Source organism: Macaca nemestrina, chromosome 10 (assembly GCF_043159975.1).
Source record: "Macaca nemestrina isolate mMacNem1 chromosome 10, mMacNem.hap1, whole genome shotgun sequence".
In the NCBI taxonomy this organism is placed as follows: domain Eukaryota; kingdom Metazoa; phylum Chordata; class Mammalia; order Primates; family Cercopithecidae; genus Macaca; species Macaca nemestrina.
This window is the reverse complement of record NC_092134.1, coordinates 76845814-76858187: the sequence shown is the minus strand read 5'-3', so window position 1 is coordinate 76858187 and position 12374 is coordinate 76845814. Positions and strand designations below refer to the sequence as shown.

The 12374-nt window shown below is 45.9% G+C and overlaps 1 protein-coding gene across 9 annotated transcripts in view; it reads left to right on the top strand.

Annotated features, from left to right (window-relative positions):
- LOC105474129 (RNA binding motif single stranded interacting protein 2) overlaps positions 1-12374 on the top strand; it is a 96392-nt gene that overhangs the window by 49155 nt on the left and 34863 nt on the right. For all 9 annotated transcript variants that reach the window (XM_011728553.3, XM_011728551.3, XM_011728552.3 and 6 more), the window contains 3 exons: positions 770-828; positions 1689-1780; positions 3517-3674. In XM_011728553.3, the coding sequence (XP_011726855.1) occupies positions 770-828; positions 1689-1780; positions 3517-3674 (309 nt within the window). The remainder of the gene's footprint in view (positions 1-769; positions 829-1688; positions 1781-3516; positions 3675-12374) is intronic.

The following is a 12374-nucleotide window of genomic DNA, read 5'->3' as shown; positions in this document are numbered from 1 at the left end:
GTGATGGGAATAGGGTATCAGAGAAGAAAAATGTCTATAGTTTTTTTCATAGGATCAGTGGTGTTTTCCAAAAGAAAATAAGTAATAGCAAGGATTCTTTTTAGTCCTCAGGGAATTCCAGCCCGAGCTCTGCCTCTACACACTCTTTTGTGTGGACATTGCCAAGCTTCTTTCCCCAAAAGACAGTCATCTCTTTCCAACTAGTGTGTGAGTCTTAGCTGGGAAAGAAGAGAGAAATGTGTTGGTATTATAAGGACTACAGTTACCTTATTTCTTTTAGGTACCTTTGGGGAGGATGAGTTTATATTAAGTGTGGCATTTTTAACCCATTTCTTTCTTTTCTTTTTTTGAGATGGAGTCTTGCTCTGTCATCCAGGCTGGAATGCAGTGATGCCATCTTGGCTCACTGTAACTTCCACCTCCCAGGTTCAAGCAATTCTCCTTCCTCAGCCTCCCAAGTAGCTGGGACTACTGGCGTGATGCCCAGCTAATTTTTGTATTTTTAGTAGAGGTGAGGCTTCATGATGTTGGGCCAGGCTGGCCTCAAACTCCTGACCTCAAGTGATCCTCCAGCCTCAGCCTCCCAAAATTCTGGGATTATAGGTGTGAGCTACTGCACCCGGCTCCCATTTCTTTTTTATTTTTATTAAGGCTTGAGTAGGAAAAGTTGGACCATGGAAAGGGCATGGATTTGTCGAGATGTCTGAATCTCTGTCCTATTCTTAGTCTCTGCCCCCAGATTATTACTTTGCATTTTCCTCTCCCTTAGATATGGCAAGATTGTTTCCACTAAGGCCATACTGGACAAGACCACAAACAAATGCAAAGGTGAGAGAACAACTGTCCTTGGTGATGGAGAGCACCAGTAAGTGAGGTCATCCCTCGCCACTGCCCTTTACTGCTGAGATTCCTGAGTCTACAGTGTCAGCAAGGAGTCCCTGAAATTTTTAGGCTTAAAAGATTAGGAGATATTTAGATTATTTGGTGACCAGATAGCTAGAGCTGAAAATGCTGTTTAGGGCCCCAAGGCCAGAAGACTGTACAAAACGCCTTTGAGTCTACTGAGCTTATTTTGGACTTTGTATTTCCCTAGATGAGGTGGTAGAAGTGGGTGAGATTTCCTTCTGCTTAGCAAAGCCATGTAAATGCCTGTTTTTGGGAGTGTTTTGGTGGGTGTTATTTTCTGAGGGTGAGTAGTTTTATTGGGGTTTGAGCAGTTCTAGATAGAGCTGGAAGAGTGGAAGGAAGAGAAAGGCCTATAGGTTGGAGTGGTGAGGGACTTCTTCCAGCAGGTGGCTGGTGGTCTGCCCTGGAGAGGCCGCATTCCCCACATGCCTAGCATTTCTGGGGTATATCAAGAAAAGAGAGGAGCGAATTCTTTTAGAGGTATAGGGGGGCTTTGGGTTATTAGAAGATCCTAGTTCCTGAAACCTCAGATTTCTTAAGGGGGAGGGAGAAAGGCAGGGACACCAGAGTAGCTCATTGCCTTGGCATTCTTAGCCATAAACTAGATCACATCTCAGGGTTTGAGGAGCATGTAGATAACTACCTGAAACCTCTCAGTAGCTCTTTCTCCCTCCCATTTCTGTTCCATGGATCATAACCCTTCCTCTGTCTCCTGAAAAGCCTGGACCTCCCTATGTTCCTTACACCTCCCACTTCCTAGTGATGCTGTTTCTCTGTTCCAGGCTATGGCTTTGTAGATTTTGACAGCCCTTCAGCAGCACAGAAAGCTGTAACAGCACTGAAGGCCAGTGGTGTACAGGCACAGATGGCAAAGGTAAGGGTACTACCCCATGTCTGTTCCTCCAAGGAGTTTGTGGTTAGCACCAAAGTTCCAGTTCTAAGGGTTCCAGAGGGCTTCAGAACCATGAAATTGAGTGGGCAAGGGCTATCCACAGTGCTTTCTAGACAGTCCATGAGCACCCCTGGCTGCTGGAGGAAGATGTATCCAAAGTCTGTGGCAGGTAGCTCTATCAGCTCTGTTCCTCTCACCAAGTTATTGGCAGCAAGAAAGGTAAGGCGGCCTCTTCCAGTACTCCTGCTGCTTCCCTATTTTCCCTGTATTATTCACCCTGGCCCCACTTCCCTACCAGACATCTTGTGGTGGTTTTACAGCATTCTCTAAACAAGTCAGTTGTGCAACTCAGAATTTCAGAACAATGCTTTCCACCTCCCAATGTTGTTCCCCATAGGGGCTGGGTAGTGGGCTGGGGAGGCAGGAGGGAAGCCACATCAAGGGAGGAAACAGTCCCTTCTCTTCAGATCTATCTGAAACTGTTGTCTTCACTAGACTACTAGAAATCTAGAAGCTTTTCTCTCACTTCTTCTGTTAGGTGGGATTGTCCCCTTGCCTTTCTATTTAATTTTATTTATTTATTTATTTATTTACTTACTTATTTTGAGACAGAGTCTCCCTCTGTTGCCCAGTCTGGAGTGCGGTGGCGCAATCTCGGCTCACTGCAAGCTCCGCCTCCCGGGTTCATACCATTCTCCTGCCTCAGCCTCCCAAGTAGCTGGAATTACAGGCACCTGCCACCACGCCTGGCTAATTTTTTGTATTTTTAGTAGATACAGGGTTTCACCGTGTTAGCCAGGATGGTCTAGATCTCCTGACCTTGTGATCCACCCACCTCGGCCTCCCAAAGTGCTGGAATTACAGGCATGAGCCACCACGCCTGGTCATCCCTTTGCCTTTCTGAAGCTGTTATGAGTATTATACATAAAGCTTGTGAGGCAGGCCTGCTAGACACCTTTTCTGTAAAGGTTAAAGAAAAAGAAAACAAAAGGAAAAGGCAGAAGAGGATTAAGGTTGCTGGTGAACACCACTGTTCAGGGCAGTGTGACTGCTTAAATTCTTAAAAATACAACTATTGGATGATATTGCCATTTTGCACATTCTGTCCCCTGGAAGGGCTCTCCTACCTCTTCTTCCAGGAGGAAAACCCTCTGGCAAAAGCTCAAAGGTTTAGGAGCCTTCAGGGTCCTAGGAGACTGTAGCTTTCAGGGCTCCATGGTGACCCAGTGAACTCCACATCTGGCTCTTTCCCTGTTCCCTTCTCCCCTCTTCCTGCTCTTCCTCCATCAGGGAGTGAACAGGCATTCCTACTTAGAGGATTCTGCGTGGCCTGGCCGGAAGAGAAGTGGGGAGGGGCTGCTCAAACAAGCCAGCCAAGGAACAAGGCAGTCTGAGGGAATCCAGCCTCGGGCACCACACCGGCTGCTGGGGAGAGCGGGAATGCTGCTCTGCCTGTTTCTAAAAGAGACAGCCAAACACCATTTATGACTTGTATGATGGGCTTGTATAGTACTAAAAATATTAAATCTGTGCTTTTCCCTCTTGGAACTCAATATACAACCCGTGGTAGTGGGACTGGGTGTTAACAAATAGAATAATCTCTGTTTATGTGGGACCGTTCCTATAGTCTCTTTTCTGAAATGTTATTTGTGAGGCGGGCTGAGGGTAGGAGAGGGATAAGAGATGTGAGCTTCATTTTCTCATTGTTATTTCCATAGCAACAGGAACAGGACCCCACAAATTTATACATCTCAAACCTCCCACTGTCAATGGATGAGCAGGAACTGGAGGGGATGCTGAAGCCCTTTGGCCAGGTTATCTCCACCCGTATCCTTCGAGATACCAGTGGGACCAGCAGAGGTGTTGGCTTTGCAAGGTGAGGATGGCAGGAGTGGGGAAATGATGAGGTTAATAACAAATGTCACTTAGGGGTCACCAGAAAACAAAATCTGTGCCTTTCCCACACAAGGTCAAAATACTATACTATTATTAAAAAATACTTGATGGTAAGTCAAAAGTTCATTTTAGGCCAGACGGTGGCTTACACCTATAATCCCAGCACTTTGGGAGGCCAAGGTAGGCACATCACCTGAGGTCAGGAGTTTGAGACCAGCCTGGCCAACATGATGAAACCCCGTCTCTACTAAAAAATACAAAAATTAGCCGGACGTGGTGGCGCATGCCTGTAATCCCAGCTACTTGGGACGCTGAGGCAGGAGAATTGCTTGAACCTAGGAGGCGGAGGTTGCAGTGAGCTGAGATCGTGCCACCGCACTCCAGCCTGGGCAACAGAGTGAGACTCTGTCTCTAAAAAAAAAAAAAAAAAGTTCATTTTATTATAGGTTACAATACTCAAAAACCCATTAGCCCCTACCTAAAAAATTTTTTTAATAAAGATGGGGTCTTGCTGTGTTGCCCAGGCTGCTCTTGAACATCTGGGCTCAAGTGATCCTCCTGCCTCAGCCACATAAGCAGTTGGGATTACAGGCATGAGCCACCACACTCGGCCGAGCTCCTTACTACTTCCTACTACGCTAGGCTTTGTTCCTTTAATCCAGACCCAAACAGAGTAAAAAATTCTGTATATTCTTGTAGTTTACTATTTCTCATCTTGTCTCATTTAATCTTTACAACAGCCCTATGAGATAAATATTCTCCATCTTACGGATGAGGAAAGTGAACTCTTCAGTATGAATTGATTTGCCCAGGGTCTTACAGGAGTGGGTGTTAGAGCAGAGCCCTGATCCTTCTGGCTTTGAGATCAGTAGGATGAAGTTGATCTTCCTTTTCAGATCTCTATTCTAGAACAATTCTGCATCTGTGATACCAGAGCTTTGTGAGCCTTGGTTCACTCTCTGAGGTGGAGATTGATTCAGATGAGGAAATTTCCCAAAGTCTTCCCTATACCTGCAGTTTTCCCGGGTGCCCTTCTTTGGGCTCTGGTATCTGCCCTCACTGTCGCAGGGCATCAGCCTCCCTTAGCCCACTTAAGAAATGTCTCTGCTTTTATTTATTTTAAGATTTTATTTGAAAGGAGATTCTTTTGACTTTTTTTTTTTTTTTTTAAGTTTCAAAATGACTAGACTAAGTGAGCTAAGCACCCCTTTTAGATTTATAATATCTTGTCTGGTCCACAAACACCCCCTTACTCTGAGTGTTTCAGACCTTGGGAACAAGAAATAGTTTCTCTTGGCCGGGTGTGGTGGCTCATGCCTGTAATCCCAGCACTTTGGGAGGCTGAGGCGGGTGGATCACCTGAGGTCAGGAGTTTGAGATCAGCCTGGCCAACCTGGTGAAACCCTGTCTCTACTAAAAATACAAAAATTAACTGGGTGTGGTGGTGGGCTCCTGTAATCCTAGCTACTAGGGAGGCTGAGGCAGGCTAATCACTTGAACCCGGTAGGCGGAGGTTACAGTAAGCCGAGATCGCACCATTGCACTCCAGCCTGGGCGACAAAGCCAGACCCCGTCTCAAAAAAAAAGAAGAAAAGAAATAGTTCCTCTTCCCCAGCTGACTCAATCTTAGTAGCACCACCTGCTGGCAATCCCGGGTATAACTAAAGGAGAGTTCCTTGGCTTGGGACCATCGAACTTACTTTGCTTCCATACTCCCTTAAAGCAGAGGTTCTCAACCTTTCTCAGTTTGTGGCACCCTTAGTTATTTAATACTTTTTCACCCTAGACCAAAATAAATACCTAACAGTTCAATTTATTAAGTAACTGAATGGTCCACACAATTTTTTTTTTTTTTTTTTTTTTGAGACGGAGTCTCGCTCTGTCGCCTGGGCTGGAGTGCGATGGCACAATCTCGGCTCACTGCAACCTCCGCCTCCCGGGTTCAAGTGATTCTCCTGCCTCAGCCTCCTGAGTAGTTGAGATTACAGGCGCCTGCCACCATGCGCAGCTAATTTTTGTATTTGTAGTAAAGATGGGATTCACCAGGTTGTCCAGGCTGGTCTCGAACTGCTGACCTCAGGTTATCCACCCACCTTGGCCTCCCAAAGTGCTGGGATTACAGGTATGAGCCACCACACCCAGCCAGTCCACACAACTTTAAAAAAAAAATTTCCTGACAGCAATAACTTCATGGTCCACACAGCTTAAGAAGTGTTTATGCTTTAACAACTTTGTAGCTGTTTGAAAAAATAATACACAAATATTGAAAGAGAGAATGTCTTTATTTCATTCTAACTATCCTTACTAATGGAATATGTGCCTGTTGGAATTGCACAACTTATCAAAATTTCGTATCAGAATAGACACCTACACACTCATTTCCTGTTACATATTGATTTTCTTATGGTATTTGCTTTTGTCATAGCAACTATTTAAACCCAGCTTTTTGAAAATATGATGTTATCTATCAAAAGGATTGTAGGGGGAACTAATGTTGAAACAGTAAACAATTTTGAGCTAGTAGTGTACACATTCTCCAACAGATATTGCTATTTTTCTTCAAAGAGTTAAAATAACCTTCATTGTGCCCCTCTGAGTTCACCACAGCCACCCACAGTGCCTGAGAGCACAGTTTAGGACCCGTGGTTTTAGAGACTTTTGAAAAACTATGAAATCTCTTGTATATTTCTATGTTAATGTCTACAAGTTTTCTTCATATGTTCAGATTCATGCAAAGTATGATTTCCAGCAAATTATAAATATTGGCATTTAAAATAAAACTGTTACCTCATTTAAAAATGTATTCAAATGAGATCTAAATACATAGCAATCTGATACACAAATCATTCATTTAAAAAATACCTGACTTTAGGCCGGGCGCGGTGGCTCACGCTTGTAATCCCAGCACTTTGGGAGGCCAAGGCAGATGGATCACCAGAGGTCGGGAGTTCAAGACCAGCCTGACCAACATGGAGAAACCCCGTCTCTACTAAAAATACAAAATTAGCCGGGGTGGTGGCACGTGCCTGTAATCCCAGCTACTCGGGAGGCTGAGGCAGGAGAATTGCTTGAACCCAGGAGGCGGAGGTTGCGGTGAGCCGAGATCGCGCCATTGCACTCCAGCCTGGGCAAAAAGAGTGAAACTCTGTCTCAAAAAAAAAAAAAAAAAAAAACCTGACTTTGTCCAGATGCAGTGGCTCACTCACGCCTGTAACTCCAGCACTTTGGGAGGCCGAGGCGGGCGGATCATGAGGTCAGGACATCAAGAGCATCTTGGCTAACACAGTGAAACCCCATCTCTACTAAAAATACAAAAAAATTAGCCGGGCATGGTGGCGGGCGCCTGTAGTCCCAGCTTACTCAGGAGGTTGATGCTGGAGAATGGTGTGAACCTGGGAGGCGCAGCTTGCAGTGAGCTGAAATCGTGCCACTGCACTCCAGCCTGGGCAACATGCACTTCAGCCTAGCTGACAGAGTGAGACTCGTCTCAAAAAAACAAACAAACAAACAAACAAAAAAAACAACCGGACTTTGGGAGGCTGAGGCGGGCAGATTGCTTGAGCTCAGGAGTTCAAGACCAGCCTGGGCAACATGTGAAACCCCATCTCTATAAAAATAAAACAAACAAAAAAATTAGCTGAGCATGGTGGCACATGCCTGTAGTCCCAGCTACCTGGGAGGCTAAGATGGGAGGATCACCTGAGCCCAGGAGGTCAAAACTGCAGTCAACTATGATCACACCACTGCACTCTGGCCTGGGTTACAGAGTGAGAGATCCTGTCTCAATAAATCAATACAGGAGCATGGGTAGGGCTGGAGGCAGATGGGGTGGGCCTTGCCCTGGGGATGGAGCTATGGGCCCATAGGACCCCCAGCCACTTCCTAGTCCCCCTTACCCCTACACCCCCCCCAAAAAAAAAAACAAAAAACAAAGTGCTATTTTTTTTTTTTTTTAATACAGTACTCTCGGCTGGGTGTGGTGGCTCATGCCTGTAATCCCAACACTTTGGGAAGCTGAGGCGGGCGGATCACCTGAGGTCGGGAGTTCTAGACCAGTCTGACCAACGTGGAAAAACCCCGTCTCTACTAAAAATACAAAATTAGCTGGGCATGGTGGCGCGTGCCTGTAATCCCAGCTACTCAGGAGGCTGAGGCAGGAGAATCACTTGAACCTGGGAGGCGGAGGTTACGGTGAGCTGAGATCGCACCATTGCACTCCAGCTTGGGCGACAAGAGCAAAACTCCATCTCAAAAAAAAAATGGAGTGGTCCCCCCTTATTTATGGTTTTACTTTCTATGGTTTCAGTTACCCACAGTCAACTGAAAATATTAAATGGAAAATTCCGGAAATAAACAATTAAAATGTTTTAAAATCGTATGCCATTCTGAGTAGCATGATTAAACTTCACGCTGGGCTCAGTGGTTCACGCCTGTAATCCCAACACTTTGGGAGGCTGAGGCGAGCAGATCACTTGACATCAGGGGGTCAAGACCAGCCTGGTCAACATGGTAAAACCCCATCTCTATTAAAAATACAAAAATTAGCCAGGCGTGGTGGTGTGCACCTGTAGTCCCAACTACTCAGGAGGCTGAGGCAGTAGAATTGCTTGAACCTGAGAGGCAGAGGTTGCAGTGAGCCGAGATCGCACCACTGTACTCTAACTTGGGTGACACGGTGAGATTCTGTCCCAAAAACATAAATAAATAAAAAATTTCATGTTGTCCGCTCCATCCCACCCTTTGTGCAAAGTATTCACACTGCAAATGCTACCCGCCCATTAGTCACTTAGTAGTCATCATGGCTATCAGATGAAAAAGCATAGTATATCTAGGGTTTGGTACTATCCATGGTTTCAGGCATCCACTAGGGGCCTTGGAATGTACCTCCTGAGGATAAGGGGGGACTACTATAGTCATAAATCTCATATCATTCTTATAATATTCATTTTTTCTTCTTGATCTTGTGTTTCTATTCCATTTCTCTATAGAATTTAGTTTCTATGCCATTTCTTTATAGAATTGTATTCTAGTGTAAAATATTTTTATAATTAAAGCCTTTATGGATCATCTTGTCATACTTCTCTGCCACAAAAATATATATATAAATTAAAAATTTTGGCCAGGCGTGGTGGCTCATGCCTGTGTAATCCCAGCACTTTGGGAGGCTGAGGTGGGCAGATCACTTGAGGTCAGGAGTTCGAGACCAGCCTGGCCAAAATGGTGAAACCTCATCTCTACTAAAAATATAAAAATTAGCTGGGTGTGTTGGTGGGCACCTGTAATTCCAGCTACTCAGGAGGCTGAGGTGAGAGAGTCACTTGAACCTGGGAGATGGAGGTTGCAGTGAGCTGAGATCACGCCACTGCACTCCAGCCTGGATGACAGAGTGAGATTCAAAAAAAAAAAAAAAAAAATTATCTTTACAATGATGAGCTCACAATTGTCTGAACAACATAAATATCTTAAAATGTTCATACAATGCCAGGGGCAGTGGCTCAAGCCTGTAATCCCAGCACTTTGGGAGGCCGAGGTGGGTGGATCACCTGAGGTCAGGAGTTCAAGACCAGCCTGGTCAACATGGCAAAACCCCATCTCTACTAAAAATACAAAAATTAGCTGGGCATGGTGGCGGGCACCTGTAATCCCAGCTACTCAGGAGGTTGAGGCAAGAGAATCATTTGAACCCGGGAGGCGGAGGTTGCAGTGAGCCGAGACTGCACCACTGCACTCCAGCCTAGACAACAAGAGCAAAACTCCGTCTCAAAATAAATAAATAAATAAATAAAATAAAATGTTCGCCAGGCGTGGTGGCTCACGCTTGTAATCCCAGCACTTTGGGAGGCCGAGGCAGGTGGATCACCTGAGGTCGGGAGTTCAAGACCAGCCTGACCAACATGGAGAAAACCCGTTTCTACTAAAAATACAAAATTAGCCGGGGTGGTGGCACATGCCTGTAATCCCAGCTACTCGGGAGGCTGAGGCAGGAGAATTGCTTGAACCCGGGAGGCGGAGGTTGCGGTGAGCCGAGATCGTGCCATTGCACTCCAGCCTGGGCAAAAAGAGCGAAACTCTGTCTCAAAAAAAAAAAGATTAAAAAAATAAATAAATAAAATAAAATAAAATGTTCATACAAAATTATTATTATTATTATTGAGACAGGGTCTCACTTGGTTGTGCAGGCTAGAGTGCAGTGGTACGATCCTGGCTTATCATAGTCTTGACCTTCTGGGCTCAAGTGATCCTCACACCTCCACTTCCTAAGTATCTGGAACTATAGGCCCCTACCACCATGCCCAGCTAAGTTTTTTGGTGGGGTATGGTGAGGGCAGCAAATTTTTTATTTTATTTATTTATTTATTTTTTGAGATGGAGTTTCATTCTGTCGCCCAGGCTGGAGTGCAGTGGTGCAATTTTGGCTCACAGCAACCTCTGCCTCCCAGGTTCAAGCAATTTTCCTGCCTCAACCTCCCAAGTAGCTGCGACTACTGGCACATGCTGCCACGCCCAGCTAATTTTTTTTTTTTTTTTTTTTTTTTGAGATGGAGTCTCACGCTGTTGCCCAGGCTGGAGTGCAGTGGCAAGATCTCAGCTCACTGCAAGCTCCGCCTCCTGGGTTCACGCCATTCTCCTGCCTCAGCCTCCTGAGTAGCTAGGACTACAGGCGCCCGCCACCGCGCCCGGCTATTGTATTTTTAGTAGAGACGGGGTTTCACTGTGGTCTCGATCTCCTGACCTTGTGATCCGCCCGCCTCGGCCTCCCAAAGTGCTGGGATTACAGGCTTGAGCCACCACGCCCGGCCTAATTTTTTGTAGTTTAGTAGAGACTGGGTTTTACTGTGTTGCCCAGGCTGGTCTCAAACTCCTGAGCTGAGCTCAGGCAATCCGCCCGCCTCGGCCTCCCAAAGTGCTAGGATTACAGGTGTAAGCCACTGCACCCAGCCTAATTTCTTAGTTTTCTTGTAGAGTTGGGGGTCTCACTGTTTTGCCCAGGCTGGTCTTGAACGCCTGTGCTCAAGCAGTCCTCCCACCTCAACCTCCCAAAGTGCTGGGATTTAAACATGAGCCACTGTGCCTGGCCTTTTTTTTTTTTGAGACGGCATCTCGCTCTGTTGCCGAGGCTGGAGTACAATGGTGCAATCTCAGCTCACTGTAACCTCCGCCTCCCGGGTTCAGGCGATTCTTGTGCCTCAGCCTCCCAAGTAGCTGGGATTACAGGTGCATGCCACCACGCCCAGCTAATTTTTGTATTTTTAGTAGAGATGAGTTTCACCAGGTTGGCCAGGCTGGTCTCGAACTCCTGGCCTCAAGTGATCCACCCACCTTGGCCTCCCAAAGTGCTGGGATTACAGAGGTGAGCCACCATGCCTGGCCAAATTATTTTATAGAAGTAAATTTTATTGCAAATGCAGAAGCATCTATGACATGGATAGGTTTTGTTTTGTTTAGATTTTTCTAATTAGGTCAGGTAAGCATAAATTAATATTGTTTATTACTATAACAAGGGAGAGTTTAATGCCAGTTCTGTTCCTGCTTTTTGTTTTCATGCTGAGAAAACTTGTTCTCATAAGTAAGTAGATGGGAATGGAAGTAATTTTATTAAAACAGGAATTTAAAAAATTTCTTCTGGTGAGGCATGGTGTCTTGTGCCTGTAATCCCAGCACTTCAGGAGGCCAATGCAGGCGGATCACTTGAGGCCAGGAGTTTGAGACCAGCCTGGACAACATGGTGAAACCCTATCTCTACTAAAAGTACAGAAATTAGCCAGGCATGGTGGCACATGCCTGTAATCCCAGCTACTCAGGCGCTGAGGTAGGAGAATCGCTTGAACCTGGGAGGAGGAGGTTGCAGTGAGCCGAGATTGCACCATTGCACTCCAGCCTGAGCGACAGAGCGAGACTCCATCTAAAAAAAAAACAAAAAAATTCTTCTGAATTATATGCCAAGAACCAAGGTGTTCTGTCATCAAAATTGATTTTTTATGTGTGAATTGACAACTTGCTAAAGTCCCCCAACTTTGTCGTTTCTAAAGAATTGGAAACCATTTGAGAGGAGCTATTGTAAGAGGGGACTTCAGCCTTGATCATTAGCCATCAGGAGCTCTCCCTCAGGAAGATCAGATTTAACAGTTTTTGAGAAAGTTGAGATTCTGAAATGCTCCACGGCCTGCTTACCCTTTGGAAAGACTGTAAGGAGTAGAAGTACCCAACAGAACACCACAGCTCTATGATACCTAATGTGTGGTTTTCTCTAAAAGGCTCAATTTGAGGACTTTTAAAAATATCTTCTTTTGGCCGGGCGCGGTGGCTCACGCCTGTAATCCCAGCACTTTGGGAGGCCGAGGTGGGCGGATCACGAGGTCAGGAGATTGAGACCATTCTGGCTAACACGGTGAAACCTCGTCTCTACTAAAAATACAAAAAAGTTAGCCGGGTGTGGTGATGGACACCTGTGATCCCAGTTACTCAGGAGGCTGAGGCAGGAGAATGGCATGAACCCGGGAGGCCGAGCTTGCAGTGAGCTGAGATTGCACCACTTGCACTCCAGCCTGGGCCACAGAGCGAGACTCCATCTCAAAAAAAAAAAAAAAAAGGCCGGGCGCGGTGGCTCAAGTCTGTAATCCCAGCACTTTGGGAGGCCGAGATGGGCGGATCACGAGGTCAGGAGATCGAGACCATCCTG